Here is a 24,540-nt window from a genome sequence, read left to right on the forward strand (position 1 = left end):
TGCACAACATATTAATAACAGTGGTTACAGCTTTGATTTAATCCAGAAGGAGAAAGCATCACTTCACCTAAAACCAGCTTTAGCCAGGAAGATTTCTGACAGCATGGTCCTTTTGTGTTTCTCTAGATTGTAATTTATTCATAGTCCTTCTAGTTACCACCACCCCATTCCTAGATGCTATCTTTGATTTATATTGCATATGTATCGACGATTTACTGGGACCGAATTTGTCTTAAGTGTTAATGACAGTTCAGTTTTCTCTATTTTAATTCCACTGCAGCCATTTTGGACACTAAATCTCTGGGTTTCACGGTCAGAATTCCTGCGTTTTTATTGTAGTGCCGACAAGCTTGGAAAATCCTATAAAAACACTCCAGTTGCTTGCAATAAAAACATAATATTAAAACCTTAATTTTTTTTTTGTTTAATTTATTCTGAAAAACATAAACACTTTCATTAAAAAAAAATAACCTGTACAATTTAGTCTTACTTTAAGAATTATTTAAGTAAAATCTTTGACGCTATTGTCTGAAACTTCCAACTATTACAGGACTTGGCCAAGCCCTAAATGATCCAGGGTACAACAACATAAATACGTATATTCAAGTGTTTGCTAACAACGGCTTCAGCGCGTGCACAAACTGTTAACCTTTCAGACTCTAGTGCCTGGCTCTACAGGACAAAGGAATAAAAACTACAACTCCCCACCGCTCCGGTGACGTATCTTACTTCTAATGCCGGCAGCTGATTGGCTGTCATATGTAGAGTCTGCTGTGATTGGTTGACGGTGGCCATGATAGCGTGTCCAGCTGGGAGAATACAGAAGAGCGAGGCTGGCTAACCGGCTAGCAGTCTGAGCAGCATTTCCCCTCTTTCCTGGAGGGGGGCTAAGCATAAAGGTACGGCCTTTGCCGCGCCGTCAATCCCGGCTGTTCTGATAGCTGCCATGCCGGTCCACTCACGGGAGAAGAAAGAAAGCAACCACGAAGAAATGGAGGTGGACTTTCCGGAGCAAGACGGCAGCAGCACAGACGAGGAGGACACAGTTAGCTCGTCCGTGTCTGAAGATGGAGACAGCTCTGGTAAGACGAACAGGCCCAAAACACCAATATACACCGAAATTAAAATTAAAATTGCATAGGTGTTTTTTTGCATATGTTGCTAAACAAAATATGTTTTTCCAGCTTTGATTTGTAGGAGTCAGTAATTTAAGGAGTAGGTGGGGGTTAATGAGAAAAACAGTTGATGCGAGGTGATGTCAGACTTGTGATGCGTTCACGTTCACAGAAATGGATGATGAGGACTGTGAGAGGAGGAGGATGGAGTGTCTGGATGAGATGACAACACTAGAAAAACAGTTCACCGACCTGAAGGAGCAGTGAGTTATTACATGTATATAGTCAGAGCAAATTGAAGATGTTTGTCACCTCTTTATTACTGTCAAATGGAAGGAAAACAGTCAATTCTGAAAGGTGTGGTGTGGATTTTAATTATTTTCCTGAGTCCTTTGCAGGTAAATGTCTTTAAAAGTAACCTTTAGTGTTAAAGTTTCTCATTTTTAGTGGTTAAAAATATGAGAGCAGTGTAAATTATCTTCCAATTATGCACTAGCTTTTGTTGATCCAGCACATGAACACAGCCACTTGCACTAAAGTTTGTGGATGTAGCATACAAAACAAAACATGCACTGATAATAAATCTGCCTGTTTTCTGCCTCTCAGGCTGTACAAGGAGCGCCTCAGCCAGGTGGAGATAAAGCTGCAGGAGGTGATGGCCGGCTGCGCCCAGGAGTACCTGGAGCCTTTGGCCAACCTGCAGGAGAACATGCAGATCCGGACCAAAGTAGCCGGTCAGTCGAAATGAGGAGGGGGGTTTTCCCACCTTCAGCGGCTGCTAACCTCAAACAGTCTAACCGCATTCATGCTGTATTTCTAAAGGGATCTACAAAGACTTGTGCCTAGAGTCGGTGAAGAACAAATACGAGTGCGAAATCCAAGCTGCTTGCCAGCACTGGGAGGTGAGAGGTCAAAATGGGCTGGAAAGCTGGAAAACGTGCATATTTGTCAGCTTTGTGAGGCTTGTTTTGAAGAAATAGTCAAAGTTTTGACCTTTTTGTGTTTTTGCAGAGTGAGAAGCTGCTGCTTTTTGACACGGTGCAGAGCGAGCTGGAGGAGAAGATACGCAGACTGGAGGAGGACAGGCACAGTATTGACATTACCTCAGGTAATAACAAACCACCACCAGAATAGTTGTACTTTATATACATTTATTTTAAATTGGGGAAAATGCAGAAATCCAACAAATTGTATTTCAGAAAATATTTTATTTACTTGTAGATACAAGTGTGTGATATGCTGTCATAGTATTTTAAGCCAATATTAAGGTTCTGTGCTTCCAATACCATTGAGTCTCGTCAAATTTGAAAAATTTGCGAAGCATTTCAGATGACTGGTCCAGGTCAGGAAAGTTCCCTGACAGAAAAAAAGTCTTTATATTGATGCTAATTCAGTTAGTGCCTTTCCTCCTCACAGTTTAGCAAACTTCACATGTATTTGAGCTTTGGACGTCCAGTTCCACGTGTCTTACCATCCTCCTCGCTGTGCAGGGTGGAAAGATCAATGTTGGTTTTCGTCGATAAGAGTTGGACCTCTGTGTCGCATCTAATTAATATCCCAGGAAAACAAAGGTTCCTAGGAAACCTTGACCAATTTAAAATAGAGAAGTAGAGAATGGGAACTGTCCTTTCTCTGCCTTGGTGGCAAACTTCTCTGGTTCTAGTCATAAAGTTGTTTTATCTTTCCTCTCTGCCCTCCAGAGTTATGGAATGATGGACTGCAGGCTCGGAAAAACAAGAAAAAAGATCCCTTCTGTCCCGTCAAGAAGAAGAAGCCTGTCGTCGTTTCTGATATCCTTTCATCTTTCTCTTTGCTCATTGCGCTCCTCTCAATATGTCTCATGTGAAGACCGTAGCTTTTTCCTTAGCTTTAGCTGTTTCTACGGCCTTATATTGTTTACATGCTGCAAGACCTGGATATTCTTGAAGACTGGACAGCCATAAGAAAGGTAAGATCCTAAAAGTGGACAAACATCACAGGCGTGAAGGCTTTCTGATCTCTTCCTTTCTTCCTCCCTCAAAGGCGATGGCGTCCTTGGCGCCTCATCGGGTGAAAGTGGATGGTAAGAGTCTTTGGTTTCAGTCAATACCTGGCAGAGCGCAGACATCGACCCAAGCTTAACGCTGGAAGGCTTCACTCAGTGCTTTGTACTTTTGTTTTTTTCCTTTTTGTTTCACTGGAAAGTCCCTGCAGTGAAACCGGACAGACATCACCATGTGGCGCGCTCCGAGGAAGGTCGGCTTTTCTATGACAACCAGTGGTACTGCAGGGGACAGACCATCTGCATCAACAGGAAGGACGAGTTTCCAACCAGGTACGATGGGGAAGTGTTGAGTTGGTGAGCAAAAAATAACTAAAACGACAAAATTTGGGGATTTTCTGATTGACCTGAGGTCAGAATACTGCCTGTCGTCTTGTATTAGCCACATGCCGATATATATTGATCCTCCTCCCAATCATTAAACCAAAGCAACCTTTGTTCTTCTGCTATATGTGATTGAAAGTCAGAGACAGAAGTATAGCTGCAGTAGAAAAGGTGAGACTTATTCACCAGGCGCTTGCTTATTATTCAAGACGGCTAACCGTAGGGTGCAAAAACCACGGTTCACATGTTTCATCTGTGATTGTAGGGATTCAACTTTTCATGCCAAGAGTTCCTACAGTAGAGGAGATGAAGCAGGTGAATGAGGAGCTGCTAATTCCATGGAAAATAGACAAAAGACATCACTCGATGAGTTTCCATTGACAATACAATATAATTGACATGACGCCGGCTTCGCCCCCATGCTGACGTAGAGCAATCCTCCCCCAATCATTCCAGGGCTTTTGTCAGCAACTGACCAATCAGCGTTCCAAGTACAGTACTCCAACAATATTCACAGTATCTATCATAGAAAACACGCTGCAGTCAGAGAGATTTTGAGGAGAATAATAGATAATCACGGTCTAAATTGTCAGTGGGAAATATGCAATCCCCGCAGCCGTTACCTAGAACGTGTAGAGGGCAGAATACAATTTATTACATTTCCAAAACCAAAAAGGAGTCTGGAATAACGCAAGAAATGGATCGTGGATTGCAGCCCAGCCCACGTCCAGTTGAATGAAACTGATAGACGGGAACTACCACGTTAGTCGGCACCGCGAAGGTAACTGGTGATAAACATCCCATTTTTTGACATACCGCCACTTACTGATAGCTCCCTGCTAACGACTCGAGGCTGACGGCTCAGTGCTAACGACTCACGGCTCAGTGCTAACGACGCAAGACTGACGGCTAAGCGTCAAATAAACACAACTCAGTTAAATTAAAGCGATGCTAAACATCTAATCATTTCCAGATTAATAAGTGAAGGTAGTTATGCTGGATTTTATGCGTGTAGATTCCAACGGTAGCTCTGGCAGCATGAAAACAGACTGCACTAACTGCTATATTGGCATTTAAACATCATTCGATGCTACTGTTCATTTCTAAACATCTTCCTGATGTTTAGATGTTTCACAAGCCGGTATTATTTAAGTCATTATTCACCCATTTTGTACGTGCAAAGTACGTCCAACAGCGTTCACACTCACATCCAATCAGACTTATTTTTCCCTTCTTGGGCTTCATCGTTGACTTCTCCGTTATTTCCCGCTAATAACCTTATAGACCTGATTTGGACTAATTAGAGAATTTACTTGCCTGCCATCTTTGCCTCAGTGTTTGTTTATAAGGCACAAATGACTCAAAAAATGTCTCAGATTACTCATTGAGGTCCGTTACGTCTGCCATAGCAACAGTTGGGTTGTCGGAGGACAGTTCTACTTCCAAAGGGGGCGGGACTGACGTCAATTGGAATTAAATAAATTTGCTTAATGGAAACACAGCAATTTTTAAAAAAAACTCACGTTTCTTTGATGAGATGTTTTTTCTCTAAGATGAGGTGATTTGTTTTTGGCTTTAAGATAATCGGTGTGTTTTGAAAAACCTCAATGGAAATACTTTTTCACATCACATGAGTCACTTTAGCAACAAACAGATGTTACTACTGGCAGAACCAACGAAGACCATAACAGGAAGTGATAGGAGGATGAAGGTGTGCCAAGTTTTTTTTTAACAACTTATTGTGTAAACAAACTTACTCATGCATGATTTTATTTATTTATTTTTTTAATATTATTTGTTGAAAGCACCACAACTGCGAAATTGTGGTTTTTCAACAGTGGAATATCAAAACATTGTTTACCCACATTTGCAAAATGTGGGTAAACATTATATTTGATCAGAACGCAAAACATGAGAAATCAATAAATAGTCCCTCCAGAAATTCATGCAAAAATCAACAGTTCCCGGCATTTTTTGTGTTGGTGAACAATTATGAATTCATTGCAATTTTTACACAAAATGGCCAAAAATGTTGGGTTAAAGTTATGCTAACTCCCACCTGCAGATGGCAGTATTTCTTTCTTCTGCTGCCACAGACTTGCTTGATATCAAGTTATAGTCTGTGGTCGAGTTATTTAAGTTCTTTGAAGAATAAAAATGTTTCTGTCCAGTCTATCTGCTTCTTAGTTTTTCTCTTTTTTTTTCTCCTACATGTAGATTTTGGAAGGAGTTTAATAAGGAAAGCATATTATTTATGAAGAAGCAAAACAAAATCAGTGATTTTGATTGCAAAAAAAAAAAAAAAATCACAAAAACATTTGTAAAATCCTGGAGGAACTGAATAAACAATGAGGATCCTAAATAGCCAGGATGCTCTGGTTAGCTCATTTGTGGTCGGGTACCTTTATTTTTATTTTGAAACATTAGCATTGACTGTAGGCAACTGGGATGTAAAATAAAAGAAGCTATAAGACATTTTTATTTTTTGCTCGTCTTCCTCTCAGGAACTGTCACTATCTATATTCAGAGGAAGCAGCGTCACGATGCAGTCTCCATAAACCAGGTTTTTACACATATCGTAAACTCAGGACCAAATTATTGCAAAGTTTTTACATTTCATTCTCTCTTTAGGGAAGTTTATTGTTTTTCTAAACATAAACAGCAGAGATCCTTCATTTCCAAGATATCCAGCCAGAATAAACTCCATTCATGCTGCAGAAAATGTAGCTTCATTTTCAGATGGTCATTAACGTGTAGATTAATCATGTCTGAATGGTTTGATGCACACAGTAAAGGAGCAGAGCTAGATGAAATACTGCTACAGTTTACAGCACAAACTGTGAAATAAAACTGCAGTAAAATGTTCCTTTGGATTCATGAAACTAGTTATGTAAGATCAACACGTTCCCACAGAACCTCTCGCAACCTTCTGTTTGAAACGCGGCGCTTTAGCTCTCCGTTCCGCTCAGATTGACAGCCGACAACTCTAAAAGTGCTTGTGAGAGCGCTGTTTAGACTTCGATATGTGCTCAACCTGTGATTAAATGTGCATTAGGCGAATCCATGTGGAAAATGAACGGCAGAAAACCCGCCGACTAGAGCCAGGGCATGTCGGGAGCATCCATGGGAGAAAATCTGAGCTCTTGGATAAACAACAGGAGAAACGTAATGCGGCCATTTTGAAAACTATTCACTTCCTCACAGACATTCCTCCTTAGATAAACACCCTGTTGTCCAGTTGGATTTCAGGGATCGTTCTTCAGCTTGTCTCTCTGTCCAAATATGGTCACATGTGGCTCCAGGAAGATAAAATCAGCAATGCAGCAATTAAACTTAAATGTCAAAAGTCATGCCTTCATGGATTTATTATACACTATGAGACAGGCTTATGTTCCTCGCAAAAATAATCGTACACTATCACCTTTTCCACATTTTGTCTCATTATTTATCATTTAATCAAAGTTTTGTGGGATAGACCAACACAAAGTTGCAAATTCTTGTGAACCAGAAGGAAAAAGATTCATATTTGAAAACTTTTGATTTATTACAACAGGTTTAAGTCATTCGAGCCTGTAGTGGCTAAAATGATTAATCACTTATTGAAACAATTGTGAACTAATTTAGTCGTCAATTAATTGTTAACTGGAGTATTCAGTCTTAAAGAAATGGTCTGCTGAAAAAACCCCTCATATTCATAACAGTAATTAAGTCGAAACTGTACAAAAAGTTTATACATTTTGCATTTAAGATAAAATTCACTCAGTTCAGATTTACTAAAGGAATGTAAATTTTGTCGCATTTTAAGCAATAAGGTGTTTATGTTCTTATTGTGTATTAGTTGTGTCTTTTAATGTATTTCTAATAGTTAAAAAAATGCTTAAATTAAAAATCTGTAGAATTGTTATCCGACTGTCAAAATAATTGATTAATCAGTTGCTAAAATAATTTAGTTGCAAGCCTTTTTTCTATTCTTTTTTTTAAGATTCTCATTTGTCAGACACTTTGAAAACCTTCAATAATTTACGTTCAACTTAGTTGTTTATCTTGTTCTCTCACTTAAAATCAATCACACATGGTGATGTTACAAAATTTGAGGAAGTTTCAGCAATACATTTTCAAACCACAATCATAAGACTGATGATACATAGAAAAACATTTTGTTTATTATGTTGGGTAGTAAATATTCCAGAGAATGTGAGCACATTGATGCTTTTTGCAGCTTTGAAAACCAGTCAAATCCCCAAACACCAAAAAATGTTGGTCCAGATCCGACATTTCTTTTTTTTTTCTCTCCTGTAATCATGGCAAAGTTTCCGGTGGTTGTTTCCCCAACAATGGAGGCTGAGCATTTAATGGGGAAGTGACTGTCTGTGGTATCACATGCTAACGCTTCGGTATGTCCGTGTGTGTGTGTGTGTGTGTGTGTGTGTGTGTGTGTGTGTGTGTGTGTGTGCGTGTGTGTGTGTGTGGTGTGTGTGTGTGTGTGTGTGTGTTCTCACCCTGCAGCGCCATCATCACCACCATCAACAACGATGAGGTGTGGTTCAAGCGGCTGGACGGCACCAAGTCCAAGCTGTACATCTCCCAGCTGCAGAAAGGCAAATACACCATCAAGCACTCCTAGAGGAGGCAAGAACAACACTTTAACACCCCCCGTCTCCCCTTCCATGTATTCATCTCCGCTGTGTCTTTCCTCCATCTTACGTCTCTTTCCATTCTACCACACACAGTGTAAACGCTAACACACACACACACCTACCGACGCTCTCTGTACGAGAGGATCGTCCGTGTTCACGCGCGATCCGACACGCCGTTTTTGCAAAGCGTCATTTTTCTCTGGAGCGGAGATCAATGCGAAGTGCTGCTAATGAGAAACAAGTGGGGGAGGGGGGGGGGCAGAAACTAACTGTGAAGCGCAAATATCAGTCGAGTGCCTTTCCGGGACGGGACGCCGCCGCTGACGGCTGGTGGGAGGGAGGGAGGGAGGGAGGAGGTCTTGACCCATCAGCGCAGCGAAGCCTTACTCAGTGCTGCTTTCGCCACCAGGAGGACTGAAGCGGGTCAGTGAGCGTGTGGAAGAAAAACCCTCTGAACTTGAATTTCATGCTCGTAGAGAAATTGAGTTAGAATCTTATTTGGGCAACAAACAGTGTCATAATGTTGAAATCAACTTAGGAACCTTTGTGTTAAATGACCTCTAGATGTTTTTAGTGGGACTTAACCTCATTTTCTTTCCTCTAAGCATTACTACCCCTGTATATAGTTGTGTTTTGTGACTCTTCCTTTCATCTCGTAATGTTGCCAAATGGCTAATGGTACCTCCGCTTTGCGATCAAAGAGGTGGAGTTAAAAATGAGGTTGCATTTCTGTGACCGGATGTGTAAAGCTCAGTGCCATTCTGCTTCACCTGCTTCGCTCTCTTTCCTGTTTTACGTCGTCTTTGTTTAACTAAAAAAAAAATCAGATCTGGACAGAGTAGGTAAAAATACGGAGGATTTAAAAGAAAGAAAAATGTATGATTCATCCGTCCATCCAACCTACCTGTGTACATGTATTTGTTTCTTCAGAGCTTTATCTGACTTTGCTTTGTCTACATCAAGTATTACCTGCCAGAAGTATTGAACTGAGGTATTTGTGCATAAGTCATAAGAAAAGTTGTACAGGAAGCCTAATGTGGCTTTTTCTGACTAAAACTTTTGACAAAGTCTTTTCATTTGTACTGTTTTTTTTTTTTTACTTAATGCATCATGATTTGTTGTACATGAAACAATCAAAAATAAAAACCTAAAGTCATGCATATGCTTGTATTAATCATTGAAGATTGAGTAAAGAGGGGATTCTCAAAGGTTTACAAATGAGTAAAAAAATGAAATGGTCTCTTTACACCTGACAGATCCAAAGCCGTGTCAGACGCCACAGGACACCCTCTTAGTTTTTAGTTGTGATCCGATAAAAGCACAAGGTTGTTGCTTCTATTGGTGTAATTATGCCTAATCTTCATTATCAGCTTATATTCCATGTTCAAGGTGGACTTGCACTTAAAGAAGATTCTGTGCTTTGCAAAACTCTGCCAGCATCATCTAGCTAAAAGCCTCTTGATTTTTTTTTTCCCACATTGCAGCTGAAAACGATTTATTTATGTAATACAGCAGGACAAACTAAGGCAAAGTCTAAAGATGGTGCATGGATTTCCTAATGGTAAAAGCTGTTCAGACTGTATTGAACGACTTTTTCCTGCTGTTTCAGCCAGAAGTTTTATCTCCAGCAGCTCTGCAGAAGTCTGGATCCAGACATTTTTATCCATTCCTCTTTCCAAACGACCACAGGATAAGTTTTGTTGGTGGGAGACAATCTTCCCACAAGATTTTAGTCTCTTATAAACTCTAACCCTAACCCTCCATTCATCTTCCCAGCAACTCTGAACAACTTCTCTGTGTTGAAGAGAAGCCTTCCCACAGCATGATTGTTTTTTTTTCTTTCCTGTAAATATATATATATGTATAGACAAGATTGAATTACTCTCAAATATGCGGGGCTGGTTGTTGTAGCGCTCTTTAGCGCCGACCTGAAGGTAAAAATCTATAGTTTGTGTCAAGAATGTGTGGAATCTGAAGAGATGTGAGCTGCACCTTTTCCTGACCCTTGACCCGTACAAGTCCAGGATGGAGGGACAGTCGACCCTACTGATCCTCTGTGCACACGTAGCTGCAGTCTGGTCCTACATGTGCCTTGTGGCGGACCATTAGGAGGACTTTCAACAATGCACACCATTTTGTGTTGGTCTACAACAGAAAATCATGAAGTATTTTAAAGTTTGTGGTTGTAATGTGACAAAACTTTTGCAAAGGCGCTATAAATGACCAACTGCAATGATAACTAAGATATATATAGTCTTATGTAATACTGCAGTTTAGCAGAGGACAGAGTCTACAACAGTTCTCAACCCCAGTTCACCCCTGGAGTGTGCTGAACCCTGGCTACACTTCACTCCGACAGAACAAGAAGGTTGTGTGTGTGTGTGTGTGTGTGTGTCTGTGTTTGGGGCGGAGGGTGTTTAGACGAAAAATGCTGAGCTCGTCCTGTTGGATAATGGCTCGTTTGGTCTGCTGCGCTGTGCAACCTCTCAGTCACCTCTCCCTGCCAGGAGGCCACTCACTAAATTAGCACCACGTTCAGTTATCGATTCACCTGCTGCTGTCTTGAAATTCAAAAGAGTCTGCGGCAATTAGTTGAGATTAATCTAGCTCCGTTTTTGAATACGGTAATTTATTTGGACATGTTTTCACTGAGTTGACGCCACGAGATCTGGTTGGTGCCTCGGCCAGAAGGTGGCAGTAGAGCTTCGCTGTTGGAAAGGGGTCCAGCCTCTGCGCTGGATGGGAGGAGGGGAGGTGGTTTGTTAATCTGGGGCATCCTGCTGCTGAAGCCTTCCAGCTGATGAGAGAAGGAAAGAAAAAGAGGAGGGATGAAAGCTTGGTTTGATCACAGCTCACTGGCCACGTTTGCTGCTGCAACAGAGAGAGAGTGAAAGAGGAAAATCCCCATCGCCGCGTCAAAGGAAGAAGCAGAGAAGACCAAAACAACCTGCCTCTTCTTAGTCCTTGCAGCCCTGAAGCAGCTTCCCATTCTCTTCTAACTTTGCACAGGAGCATGCTTAAATATAGTCTGCAGTGAATACAGCACAACCTTGAACAATAGGAAGGAACTTCCTTTTCTTTCTTTAACCAGATCTTGCTGGGGTTCTGGATGGTTCTGCCGAGCCTCCTCCTGTGACGAGTCAGATCCTGACGGTTGAGAGAGGCTGGCCGTCTTCAGCTCCATCCATACTTAATGAGCAACCAGAACTGCAGGGCCATTGTGGCGTGTTTACTGCAACACTGGGGCTAATTAGACCGTGAAAGTGTCACAATGTGCTAAATTACTTATATCCCCTTTATTTCTGTGTGCTGTCACTCGCAACTCCGGCCGAGAGAGACCCTGCATGCGCTGTGTGCTAAGGCCAGCGCGTTGGCATGAACTTCTGTGGGGGGTGAAAAGATGGTAAGCGCACGGTTATCATCAAAGGCATGAGATGAGCTGCCTATCACGGAGGTGGTTTCATCTGGAGCAGCCAGATGAGACCTGTGTCACTTCTCTGAGGGTGTCGGTGCCCCAGAACTGGTCATTAGTATTCAGTGATCTGCGCCATCTTCACCTTATGCCCTCCAAACATTTCTTGCATCATCTGAGCCTTTGCTCAGGGATGTGTTTATTTACCTCATCTTTTGGATTCAATATATAAACAAAGCAACTTTCCATCTAGGATACATCAGACATCTGTTTTGGTCTTGTGACAGATCCTCAACTGGATTTAGGGTTGGACTAGGGTAAACTTCTGCCCCAGGCTTAAGTCTTTTGCAAATCTCTCACAAATTTTCTTCTAGGAATGCTCGCTATTGAGCTTCACTCATTTTCCTATAATCCAGTGTTTCTCAACCCTGGTCCTCACCGCCCCCCTGCTGTGCATGTTTTAGATGGGCCTCTATTCCAGAACAGCTTATTGAAATGATTGCATGACCACTAAGTACTGCAGAAGCCTGTTCATCACCCAGAGATACAATTCAGGTGTGTGGCAGAAGGGAAATACCTAAAACATGCAGGACAGGGGGGCGGTGAGGACCAGGGTTGAGAAACACTGGTTTAAACTCTTGATCAGTTTCCCTTTCTGCTGTGAAGACAATCATCCCCCCACCGAGATGCCAACACCGGGTTGCAAGATAGCAATACCCTTCCAGGCCAAAAGGTTCTATGGGTGCCTCATCTGACTAAAGTGCCTTCTTCTTCTTCTTCTTGTTTTTATTTTTACTGATTTTATTTTTACAAAATTAGAACATACTTAGAAAGTCCAGGCAATACGTACTCACTTGTACTTTAGCAACCCAGAACAGGGATTAGAGCAAACTTAGAATGCAGAAAAACTACCCAAGAAACTCAGAACAAGAACGGCTTATCAACATTACTAGATTCTTTCTTTTGCTCTTTCCTTTGGTTTATTTTGTTTGTATTTCCTTTTTAATTCATGTAAATGCCTTGTGTCTGAAAATGTGCTATATAAATAAAAGTACCTTACCTCCCACATGTTTGCAGTGTCCTGTAAATGGCTTGTGGCAAACTGCAGAAGGGATTATTTCATCAAGGTCAAACTTGTCCCACCTGACCTTTGGATCCCTGCATCTCCTCCAGAGTTACCATAGGTCTGTTGGCTGCTTAAGTTTAGGTTGGAATTTGCAGTCCAAATTACTTCCCCAAATTATGCAAATCTGAAGTTGATATTTAATTCATAGATTAGGGCTCAAGACTCCATTTGAACATATTAAATAAAATATCCAAGCTAGTAAGAGCTACAGTTGGGGTCAGGGTTAGAACATGAAACAGAGCTTAGTTTATGTCAACTGGCAAACCTTTGGGGGTAAAAAACAAAGTGTTGGCTTTTTTTTTTAGAATGATTAATGTGTTTTCTGTCCTTCTTGGATGGTGGAAAATGTTATAGAAATGGGGAACAGCACCTAACAGTGTCATATCTTTGATCAAATCAAGCGCACAAACAATTACCTCAGGGAAGAAGCTGCAGTCGAGTTAAATAATGGAAAGCTGAACGACTTCAATAAAAGTGACAGTACTCCAAGCAGTCGCAGGTGATCTGAGGTGAAAGTGGGCATGACTCACAAGCAGAGCTTCACTGATGGATAACCAAATCTTCCCAGAAGCCAGGCTCTGGGAGTTCACAGCAGTGTACACATTTCCTGCCACTATAGGGTCAATCAGGCTTTGGAACAGATACTTGGGCTGGGCATCGGTCCACGGCCCTGACCTGACCTGACCCCACCCCCTGCTGGGGTGACTGGCAAGAGTGCGCTCACGCTGAGTCAGTCTGTCAGAGCCTAAATCTCGGCACAAAACGATCCCCTGAGAGGTCTGGTCTGAAAATATAATCTGGACGTCATCAGCTCGGCCTGTCTGCAAGGTAAAACGTCTGCGCTTTTAGAGGCAGAATGATTCAAAGAAGAGAAACTAGTTTGTGTTCCTTTCCTTGTCTGTCACATTCTGCTCTTAAGGTGTATGCATCACTGATCTCTTCTGGTCATGTGGGGCTTGGAGGGAGTTTATTTTTAACCACCCTCCTCTGAATTTGACTGAGGCGGCTCCATCCTATGGCTCACTCCCAGTTTCTACCTCCGGTTGGCACATCTATAGCCGTTATCCGTCAAACGGTGACAACAGTTTAACAGAGCAAACGTTCTCATCTTTTGTACCACCCAAACAGCTTTTAGATACGAGGCGGTAGGATGTTGTGTAAGCTCACAGTGACGTGGCTCCAGGACTTTTTCCCCCCCGTTTACTCCACCAGGACACAGAGAAAATAAAAATAGCATCGTCTGTGTCGTGCGTAAGCTTTGGGGTGATGTGCAGCACTTTCTGGGCTGACTTCCGAGCAGACCCCCCTGAGGCTCTACCAGTGGCCGTGCAGTACTATCAAAAAACCCCTCGGCTGTCTGGAGTGCAGCAGCAGTGTTCTTGCTCGGCGAAACATCTGTCCAAACATCTGCATGTTGAGTATCCAGACTCTGGTAGCACTTTATGAAACGTTTGTAGCTCTTTCAGTGGTTCCAGGATTTTTTTAAGACTTCGTCAGATTGTCCAAATCAGAAAAGTCGATTGAAAGACACATGGATTTCTCCAGTTTTTACAAATAAAATATGAGCATTAACTTTCAGCCCCTTTTAATATAAGGCACCTAAATAAAATCCACTTGAACCAATTTTCTCAACTAACTGGTAAGTAAAATCTACAATATCTGTATAAATACAGGTCCTCAGATCTGAGACTCTGTTTACAGGAAAACTATTAGTTCCTATTTGCAGTTCTCCATGAGCCATGTAGGAGAAATACTTTGGTGTGGGGTAGTGTCCCAGGTCCGACACACATGAATCAGTTAGCAGAGTTACTTCCTGGGCATGCTGAAATGTTCTAGAGAGTCCTGCCTGTTGAGACCTGATAATTAATTCAGAGCCACAGTCAAACATTGTTGGACACTGACACTCAAGGGCTACAGTTTGAGAACCCTGGCGTGGAATAAAGCAAGCAAGGTATTTGAACTCTGTGGTAGTCGAGACCACGGAGTTCAAATACCTTGAACTCTGTGGTTCGAGGTATTTGAACCACAGAGTTCAAATACCACTCTGCTGTAGTCACCACAGAGTAGTGGTTGACTACCGCTACTCTGTGGTAGTCAAGGCCACAGAGTTCAAATACCTTAGCTCACAGATCACCTCAGAAGCAAACACTGTCTGATGCCTGCGGGTGATCCCAACAAGTCGTGGCTTAAATGGTGACAAGTCACCTGAGTGCTGTGAAATAAGAAGTTGCTGAAAACAAGCAAATCCAGAGCACAATAGAAATAAAGATGGTCAGGTGGTCTGACCAGATTCGATCACGTCATGAACAAGGATGCGAGAGGAAGACTCAAAGTAGCTCCCATCACTTCCGAGATGAGGAAGGACCGGCTGTAGTGGTTTGGCCACGCCATTCACAGCAGTGACGAGTCTGTGGCTAAGACACCACTATGCCTCAACCCCAGTGGAAAAAGACAATGTTAGTGCCCAAGGAAATGCTGAATCACTGGCATCATGCATGACACAAAGACAGAAGACCTAGCTTAGCCCTAGCAACAGGTCCAAGTGGAGACAGAGGACCCTGCACCCCTACAGACTTTAAATAGACAGGAACAGTGTGAGCAAAGAGAGGTGTAGATTAAAACATATTCATATGTGTGAAAGGTCTGGACTTTGACTGGGCCATTCTCCATTCAGATTGACTGAGCTTGACCTATTTTACAAAAAAGAAAGGGTTCCATCTATAAATGTGGAAAGCTGGTACAGATGTACTTCATTCTACTTGAGATTTTCTACAGACGCAAGTTCTCAACAGCAGTTCTACATTAGGATAACACGAATGCTTCCAGGTGCTGACGATAAAAGTTTAGACCACAGCTTCCTGAGGCGTGCCGCAGCCATCTCTGATGTCTGAAGTTACAGCTCCTCCTTACTCGACAGCCTGAAACTGAGGAGCTCCAACAAGGGTGGTGCTCCTCTGAGTCAGATTTGTTTAGCTGGCCAGACGAGGTGGCAGTATCACCTTCCAACCCCACACCCACCGTCCTCAGACACCGTACAGTATCTCCTCATTATGTCAGGTCTGATATGCAAAGTAACTTCAGGAGCCACTGTTGCGTGGCGGTGTCTGACAGGAGCAGCATTTATGAGACTGTGTGTGTGTGTGTGACTTTGTATTTGATGCATTGTAAGGACCACTATTCCAACAAATACTACATTGTAAGGACCGACTTCTCCATACAGATCCCACAAGAAGAGTTGCTGTTTTAGGGTTAGGGGTTAGGTTTAGGACAAAGGAGTGAATTGAACGTAGTGTTAGGGTTAGGGTTGGGCATGTACTGATAATGGTTAGGCAAAAATTGAGTTACTAAAATGAATGGAAGTCATTACAAAGCCTTCAGTTCATATAAAAGTACAAGGATATATGTGTGTGTGCCCTTTCCTGTTTCACATCTTCAATGGCCTCCAAGCCAGTGAAAAGACAGTAGGTCAAAGACTTTACATGGAGTTTACACCCAGTTCAGCATCATCTCACTGCACCAATAAACAGACACATCTTATCCAGCTCTGGGAGGCTCTTCTTAGTGCCTGATCCTATATGGAAATGTAGTCAAATGGTCAACCGGCGCTGGATACTGCCTGGATACAGACACTCTGCACAGTCAAGGACACCCCCATCCTGGATCTTCCTCTCAAGCTGCAGGTTGTGTTTGTTTACACCAAAAGCACGCGTGCGAATAAATCTACATGGCTACACTTTGTTTAAGCTGAATTTCCACTTGACTGCTCCTCGGCTTTTTGTCACTCTTTCAGTTTTCATACATCAGGGAAAGTGTGCTTTGTACTGGAATCAGTGGAGGGAGAAAATCAGCCAGCCATTTGGCCGCAGTCCTAATTGGCAGCGTGTCTGTTGACGGGTTGCTGACGAAGCACAATGCACAGACAGGTCTGGCCTCTCTCTGTTTCTCCTCTCCACTGGGGTTTATAAAAACACACATCAGAAGAATCTCCTACTAATCTTCAGGAACGAAAAAGAAACCCAAGTGGATCCCTTTGACATTTTGAAGAGAGGGAAAAAATGGAACAGAGGGACTAACCAAGGTTGGAGGAAGGCCATCCCTAATGAGGTGGGAGTGTTGGAGTGAGTATTGGCGTTTAGGCTCAGGCCAGTTTCTTGTGTCAGGGTTGACCAAGTTTTTAAAAAGTTATGGTTTCAGAACCACTGAAATTAATGCCGTTATTAAAGTCTAAAGAGAAAGAAATGGAGCAACTTTAGTTCTGTCAAGCCAGCCAGCTACGTCTGTTGCTCCAGACACAGCTGGCTGAAAGAAGGCCACTACAGTTTTCCTTCACGTTCTAAAAATAAAACTCGCCCATTACTGAGTAATAATTTAATAAGCCAGCTGCTTAAGGTGGTGGGAACATTTAACTTGTTTTATCATAAATGCTGATTTTATTGAGACTCTTGTGCAATGGAGAGTTAAAAAAAGATTCAATACAAAGTAACACTCTGGCCCCCCACACACGTATCAGAACGACTTCACAAATTTCAATGTATTTTATTGGGATTTTATGATGTTTTTTTGTTTTTCATTATTATTTTTTTTTTTTTACAAATTTAAATATTTATACATATTGATTCGAGGCAGTTTGAAGCAGTTTAGTACAAACTATATTTGGGGCACAGCAAACACGGAAGAAGTTACTCTGACACTAATCACACCTTCACCTGGTGGTGGCAGCATCATGGTGTGGGCAGACTTTTCTTTTTGTTTTTAGCTGGTAGTCCATCAAGAACATTTGTTAGAGGCTTTAAATGAGTTAAGACATTCAACTTCGAGCAAGATTACCCTAAACGTACAGGGAGACCAACCGCTGAATGGTTTAGAACTTTGCATGAATGTGGTGGAATGGCCCAGTCAAAGTCCAGATCTGAATCTCGTTAAATATATATGGAAAATTGTTTTTGAAGGTGCTCTCCAACCAATCGGATGGAGCTGGAGCTGTTTTCCAATAAAGAACCGAAGGACCAAAATGTTAATGAGCAAATAAATATGCACCAAGACTTTCAGCTGTTGAAGTGAAACGGTAAAGAAGTTGGAGAGGAATGAATAATTTTGTGAGGCACTGCATCTCCAGTCAGTTCTCCTCCTCTTCTCATCCTTTTTTACAGTCTTGTTATGTAACCAAAACTTTCAGGTTCTTTGTAAAGATACAAAATCTTCACCTTTGCTGAAGAGTAGGCTAATCTGTTTACAGGTGAAACCAGATGTTGTAAGCATGTTGCTGCCTCTTGTGTTGACACAATAACAATGTCTGCACTCTGGACAACCAAAAACTTACCGCAAGAAGTGTGTGACATGAATCCATCATTAGTAACAATAATTGGTTGCAAGTGTGACAAACAACGTTATCGTGTTCCAGTAGTCGTTAACTCCATGCCTCTTTCAAGGAATGTTCTAAGAAAAATAAATAGAAGACTAATGTTTCAGGCCCACGGGGGGCTCCGCTTTGAGATCAGCTGAAGCGTTAGTAACTCCTCTAAACGGGAGGGACGAGGGGGAAGTTTAAAAGGTGAAACTGGCTCTTGGCTAAGTGCTAAAGAGAAACAGATGAATGTTGGACCCATCAGGGAATGACCCTACATCTTAAAGTACAGTCTGTTGTTGCTGTGCAGTCCACTCTCACTGGCTCTTTTAATGTTACATCACTGTCCTCATGCTGTGAGCGCTCGCTCTTTCAGCAGCTCTAAAATGCAGCTTTCATTGATGTGACGAATTTGAAAATGCCAGTGGTGGGTTATTTATTTAACTTTTTTTTTAGCACTTTTTGACCCCTCCTGCATAATTTGTAAGGAAATTATCGACACATCCACATCCAGCATGCGTTGTTCCTCAGCTCTGCAGCTCTGCAGCTCTGCAGCGGGTCGAGCAGGGGTTTTCCCTCAGGTGGCGGCGGCCGTGCAGACCTCTCTGTTTTTGGTTACGGTCGCACTTGTTTTGCAGGATGTGGTTGTTTCACAAATGCAAATTTAATGCTATAAAAAGTTTTCTGTTGACACCATTTGCCGAAATTGATCCCTCAGGATGACTGCATGAACTTTCCGCAACTCCTTGAAACTAAATGTGTCATCGGCATACCTAAAAAAAGAATTGAAAAAATATAAGGGCTCTTGTTTAAAGAAAAGAAGTTAAGATGGTAAAGGGGTTGTCAAAGCGTGACGCTAAGTAATGAAACTTTGGGGTTGCTACAAAGCGCTATTCCAGTCATACCACTTATTGCACTGATACGCAAATGATATTCATCTGTCACCACTCATAAAGTCAAGTTAATTTGTATAGCACATTTCAGCAACAAGGCAGTTCAAAGTACTTTACATGATATAAACATAACACTATAACCAATTATGAAACATATTTTTTCAAATCCCATCATCAAACCCATCAAGAATAGTCATCATCAATGCAACTAATGATAAATGCATGGATCAGTTTCTCGAGATTTTGCTGGGAAATTGGTCCTTTAGATGTTCTTCAGTTTATAGAAGGCCGACTTTGTAATTGTCTTTACGTGTGTCTGAATGTTCACACCAATACACCTTGAGGGTGGAGAGGCTGGAATCAAACTCACCCATGTCCGGTTGTCCGACACACAGCTCGTTTTCCTGTTGGGCCTTTCTCAACAGCTTTAACTTGAACAGATGGGGCAGGTTTTTGTGACTGATCAAAGATGGGGCTCTCAATCAGTACATTATCAACATAGAAAAGTACTGTAGCTGTTTTATTAGCAAAACATATTAAATTCATTGTATTTATGCATTTTTACATTAATTTTTTTTATTTCCTGTCAAATTTTTTACTTAAAATGTCTGCACATTGACAGCAAGTTGTAAGTCGATTTCCTTGACCAATAAATTGGATTCTGATTCTGGAAATAAATAAATAATATAAAATAACTCTAGGAATTTAATTTTTCTTTTTTACTATTGTAAGTCTTGTAACAGTTTAGTTGGTGAGGCATTTCAGAAATACCTGGCAGGTATTTCTGAGGTATTTCTGTATTTCTCATCTTTCAATACAAAGATCCTAAATGTAAGGATAATTCATACATCCGGCTATTGGTTCCTTCCCTGTGCTTGGTAATCGGAACTCGACTTTGGAAATGACGTCACATCAATGGAAAACCATTGAGATACAAATAGTTGTTTTCAGTGGCCAGGCTAACTGCTACTAGCAAACCAGTGATGTATTTCATTCAAAGTCTGTAGCATCACTATCACCAACATATTGTATTTTATTCTTTGTGAGACAAATTCAATGAGATACAAATAAGCAGAAGATTAAAAAAAAAGTTTATTGAATAAAGCTGTTGGTATATGTTCGTAAATCAACAGCAGCCATATTTGATTTCAAGGTTGATGTTAGAAACTTTCATTTAAAACTTTGTAGAGCGATGTCAACCAAGGTTTTTCAGATTGTGAAAACTGTGTTTATTTTATTACTCTTTATCAGTTTTGAGGGGAAATGATTTGAGAAACTCTAAGATTCAGAGTTGTCTGGTTTTAATATCCCCCAGACTACTAAGCCTTCAACTCCTGTTACTATAGATAGGCTTAGCATTTTGAAATATTCACATATCCTTTCAATTTTAATAAACCTCTGCCATCAGAACTGTTAAAACCTGCTGTGCAAATAGCATATGACGTGTGAAATCCCTTGGGATTTTCTTCTTCCCCTCAGTTTTTACATGGGATGTGCAGTAACTTACAGAAGTGTTTGGATTCATGTTTTGCATGGAAAAAGACTCACAGAGTGTAGGATTCAGACTTAAAATAATTAACTTTTTTATTTTTGTCAGATTTGTTTCACCTTAAAATTAGATTTGGACTTTAGTCTCATACTTAAAGTTTTCTCATTTCTCCCTAATAATAATAATAATAATAATAATAATAATAATAATAATAATAATAATAATAATAATAATAATAATTCTTCCTAATAAATACACAAAATTGAAAATGTATCTTATCTAGAGGATGTAGATAAAATAGAGACTCCCTTCATATGTAGGGGCTCTAACAGAACATCTATGGACTCATAAATAGCCATAGGAGGGATTTCTGACACGTATTTAACTCTAGTGTTCCTTGTCTTCAAGAAGTCAGCGCGACGCCTTGGTCAGCAACATTTCTATCTCCACAGTAACCCAACGTTATACTGGCTAATGGGGGCAGAAATGCCGCTTTGTTTTAATTTATACGCACCACAACAACAGGATATCTGTTGGTGGACCCGCTGCTCTGTCGTCTGGACGGAGGGGTTGCTGGCTGCAAAGCTCACAGGACAAGTCCAGCTGGATTCAGACGTGTTGCCATGGAGAGAGAGATAAACAAAAACACAGCAGTCTCTTGCGTACGGACGAAAACGCTGTGTGCACTCGCATAGTTTCCATGGGAAAAACATGAGCAGGAAAAAGCAACGGTCTAGGAGTGTCCAGCTAATGGTCCTGCTGTCCAGCCTCTGTCTTCAGGCAACCCGCATTCAATTCAATTCAATTCAAAACTATGTTCTACCAAAACAAAATTAAATATTATCATAACTCATATCATCCAAGTATCCTCAAAGAGACGCTGTGGGCAGGGATCTTCAGTAGCAGGTTGTAGGTCAGGTATTACTTGAGTTTTGAGATGCAATATCTTGTTGCCATGGTTGCTCATTAAAACAATTGTCCAGAAGTTAAAAAGTAAGTGCAAAACTCTGTCCAACTCCTCAGGAGTGGCATAAAGAACAAAGTACTTTATTAAATAAGTGGTTGGTAGTTTTAACATGGAAGTATAAATCTGACGTTTCAAACTCATAGGGTGACAAAGATGTCACCAGATGAGCAACAATTTTGAGCAAAATTTTGAGGTTTTGGTCAAATTTAATTTCAGTAATGTTTGACTAAATGTTCACTTCTGGGTGGGGTTGTGTTTATTTCTCCACCCTTAGTGATGTCAAAAGGTTGGTTAAGGAGTAGACTTAACCAACCAGTGGTGTGAGAGTAAAGGTTATGGTAGGAACCAGAAAGTAAGCAGGTGGGGACAAGATATGTGGTATTACCTGTTGTCAGTCACTTTAGTAGGACCATTTTCACCAATCTTCATACCCATAATTAAAGCATTAATACAACAACTAAAGGGATAAACCAATCATGAAGTTATCTAGAACATCCCTTTCTCCAAAGGAAGCTGTTGTTTTCAGGATTGGTGTTAGCTTGACTAAGGATGGGTATATAGTTTTTCGTCGACTTACTAAGCAGGTTGAGCATTAGCTGTCCCTGCAAATTTCAAAACCTTCTAGAGGTTTTGCGGCTAGTTCAGCAGCTAACGAGGCCATGATGTTTTCCGATGTTTCGGTTGAGCAGCTACAACAGTCCAGCAGTTCTTAGCAGCTCTCCTATAATTGCATTTTTCATTAATTAGATGCAGAATAATCATTTGACTCCAAGTGTTGCATGACTCACCAATGTTTTAATCATTTCTCATTTACGTTTGCTGCTGAAAAATAAAAATCCACATGATTTCCCAAAGGAGCACGTAGGAAGAGAAGAACAGCTCATTCGAAAGATTGCGAGAGGTCGAGTGTTCATCGGTCTGGCATAGAGTAAACAAAACATCACATGGATTCCATACTTCGCGTGTTTAGCTGTAAATGACTGATGCTGTGAAGAGGATCCAGAAGTCCTACTGCAATCGGAAGATACTTTTCGATCTCTGCTTCAATCAGCCTCACCTCATCCCTTCCCCCTTTTCCCAAGACCCTCAGCTGTTGAGAAGTGATTTCTTGATGGAGTTGTGAACTCTGTTATGATTTTAAATTTGACCTTTTTGCTAACATTTTCCTGCGACGTACTTTGTATGTAATGTGGCAGTTCGACGTAATGAAGCTTACCGGAAGTCGCCTGCGCTGACTTTATTGGTTGCTGGGAGTTCTGTTACAATCTTATTGGACTCTGGAGAATATGATTGCACTCCTTAGTTCCCTGCTACAAGTGCACAAGTTTTAAACATTTAAACACGCAAAGGGCTGTACAAAACATTTTTTTGTATGAATACATACATCGCCACACCTCTATTATCTATTTTATCAAAAGATAGATAACATGGATATGGTATGATGGTACGTTGTTGAACACATCCAACAACATGTACTTTATCGCAAAACAACGTAGCTACGCAGAAGCCAAATGAGGATCATCTTTAATTTTACTTAATTTTCATTTGGTTTCAAAACTCCAAAGTATTAGCACTGTTTGTTTTTTTTTTGGTGTTCTAGTACTAATTGGATTTGGCAGGTAAGAGAAGTGGAAGTCAGTCTTGGCCTGAAAATGCCCGATTGGTCTGTCTCCAAATGCAGCAAACTTATTCATCATCTTTAAACAGAGAAGAAGTGACAATTTTTCAGTGATTCGGAGATATGAATTAGATCATCCCAGTGCGGAAATAATAAATATGAACAAAAAAAATGTAGCAGTTGTTCAAGTATGGATTCATTTCAACACCTTAAACCTGAATCGTCAGCCTCTGAACCCAGACATCCTTGGAGGAAAAGTGAGGATGTGGACGTCGGGATCCACCAGCCTGAGCCTGTAAACATGAAAGCGTGTGGGAGGGTTGGATTCTGGGCTTGCGTTTTCAGCATTTAGATGTGCGTGGGTGGGCAAGCTGTTAAGAGGAACGAAGACAGAGAGAGAGAGAGAGAGAGAGAACGCCCCATGATGCCTGCGTACTGTACGGAGCAGCCCGACTGATCTTGGGCGCTGTTGTTACACAGCAGGGATTTCTGCTGATCTCAGCAGATTCTGTTATGGCTCTGGCACAGTGGGTCCGCTGAATATTCATGAGGCTCTCTCGTTTTTTGGTAAAAGCCTCGGGTCGTTCCGTGGAGACCTTTGAAGGATCGAGTGGATTAAGCAGCGGTCAGGAGAGGTTCAGGCGGTGGAAATAGTGCTCTGGTCACAGATTGTCTTCTAGGAACCCGAAGAAACCCCGTGAGGGTGCTCCCTGGGTACAAGTCTGAAAATTTATTCCTGTTCATCTAAAAGCAGACTTTGAGGCCTCTTAATGATTAATCCATCCAGCAATGCCAATCTCTGATAGGGACAGCTATAACAGATTTCAAGACCTATGAAGAATTTACACTTGAAGCTGCTGAAGCTAGCTTATGAGATTTTTCTTTTTACATTTGTTGAAATGGTCACTATGCTGTGATAGTATAATATGAGATAGGTAATCTGTGACAAAACCGAGCTCCTCTGCACATTTAGCAGCACATACACAAGGATGATTGATAATGCTAAGACTGATTGGTTGTGTTTTGACTTGGAGTGGTGTAGGACTGCAGTTGTCAGTAGGACCACAGAGAGGAGGCAGAGGAGTTTCATTTTTCCACACATAATCTAACCAGTATATACTGTCATGACAAAGTAAAAATATATAAGAAGTATGTAAAGGACATATGTTTATAAAAGTTACATACTGCAGCTCTGACATAGTATTTTCTTACAGTGGTGACACTAGCTACATTTCTATTACAAAAGTGCCAACAACTTTGTCAATATTCCACTAAAGTCGAAAAACCACAATTTCACAACTGTGACGTTTCCGTTAAGCTAGAAACGCAATTAAAATCACATGTGAATAAGTTTGGTCACGCAATGAGTCATTTAAAACGATGACGCACTGGCATCCTAACGCACTTCCTGTTGTCGTCTTCTGTGTGGTTTGTGCCAGAATCCCGGTGTTGATCTTGTGACTCGGGACGCAAATAAACGTGTTTTCTTTGTTGTTTTGTAAAATAAACCAATTTTGTTCTAAAAACAAAACAAAAAACACCTCATTCTAGCACTACAACTTTTCACCGAAAGA

The 24,540-nt window shown here is 41.2% G+C and overlaps 1 protein-coding gene across 1 annotated transcript; it reads left to right on the forward strand.

Annotated features, from left to right (window-relative positions):
- Positions 1–673: 673 nt before the first annotated feature.
- On the forward strand, positions 674–9,277 carry brms1lb (BRMS1 like transcriptional repressor b). The gene is made up of 10 exons (XM_014969269.2): positions 674–1,082; positions 1,288–1,378; positions 1,722–1,849; positions 1,938–2,017; positions 2,127–2,223; positions 2,816–2,905; positions 2,999–3,063; positions 3,138–3,177; positions 3,300–3,429; positions 7,987–9,277. The coding sequence occupies exons 1-10, from the start codon at positions 947–949 to the stop codon at positions 8,102–8,104; spliced, it is 975 nt and encodes a 324-aa protein (XP_014824755.1). The 5' UTR covers positions 674–946; the 3' UTR covers positions 8,105–9,277.
- The last annotated feature ends 15,263 nt before the right edge of the window (positions 9,278–24,540 follow it).

Source organism: Poecilia mexicana, unplaced genomic scaffold (assembly GCF_051168715.1).
Source record: "Poecilia mexicana isolate PSO_F unplaced genomic scaffold, ASM5116871v1 scaffold_21, whole genome shotgun sequence".
Lineage (NCBI taxonomy): Eukaryota > Metazoa > Chordata > Actinopteri > Cyprinodontiformes > Poeciliidae > Poecilia > Poecilia mexicana.

Coding starts and splice junctions, on each gene's coding strand:
- brms1lb (XM_014969269.2), top strand. CDS start 947: ATGCCGGTCCACTCACGGGAGAAGAAAGAAAGCAACCACGAAGAAATG. Junction 1,083..1,287: donor TGAAGATGGAGACAGCTCTG/GTAAGACGAACA, acceptor TCACGTTCACAG/AAATGGATGATGAGGACTGT. Junction 3,178..3,299: donor TCATCGGGTGAAAGTGGATG/GTAAGAGTCTTT, acceptor TTCACTGGAAAG/TCCCTGCAGTGAAACCGGAC.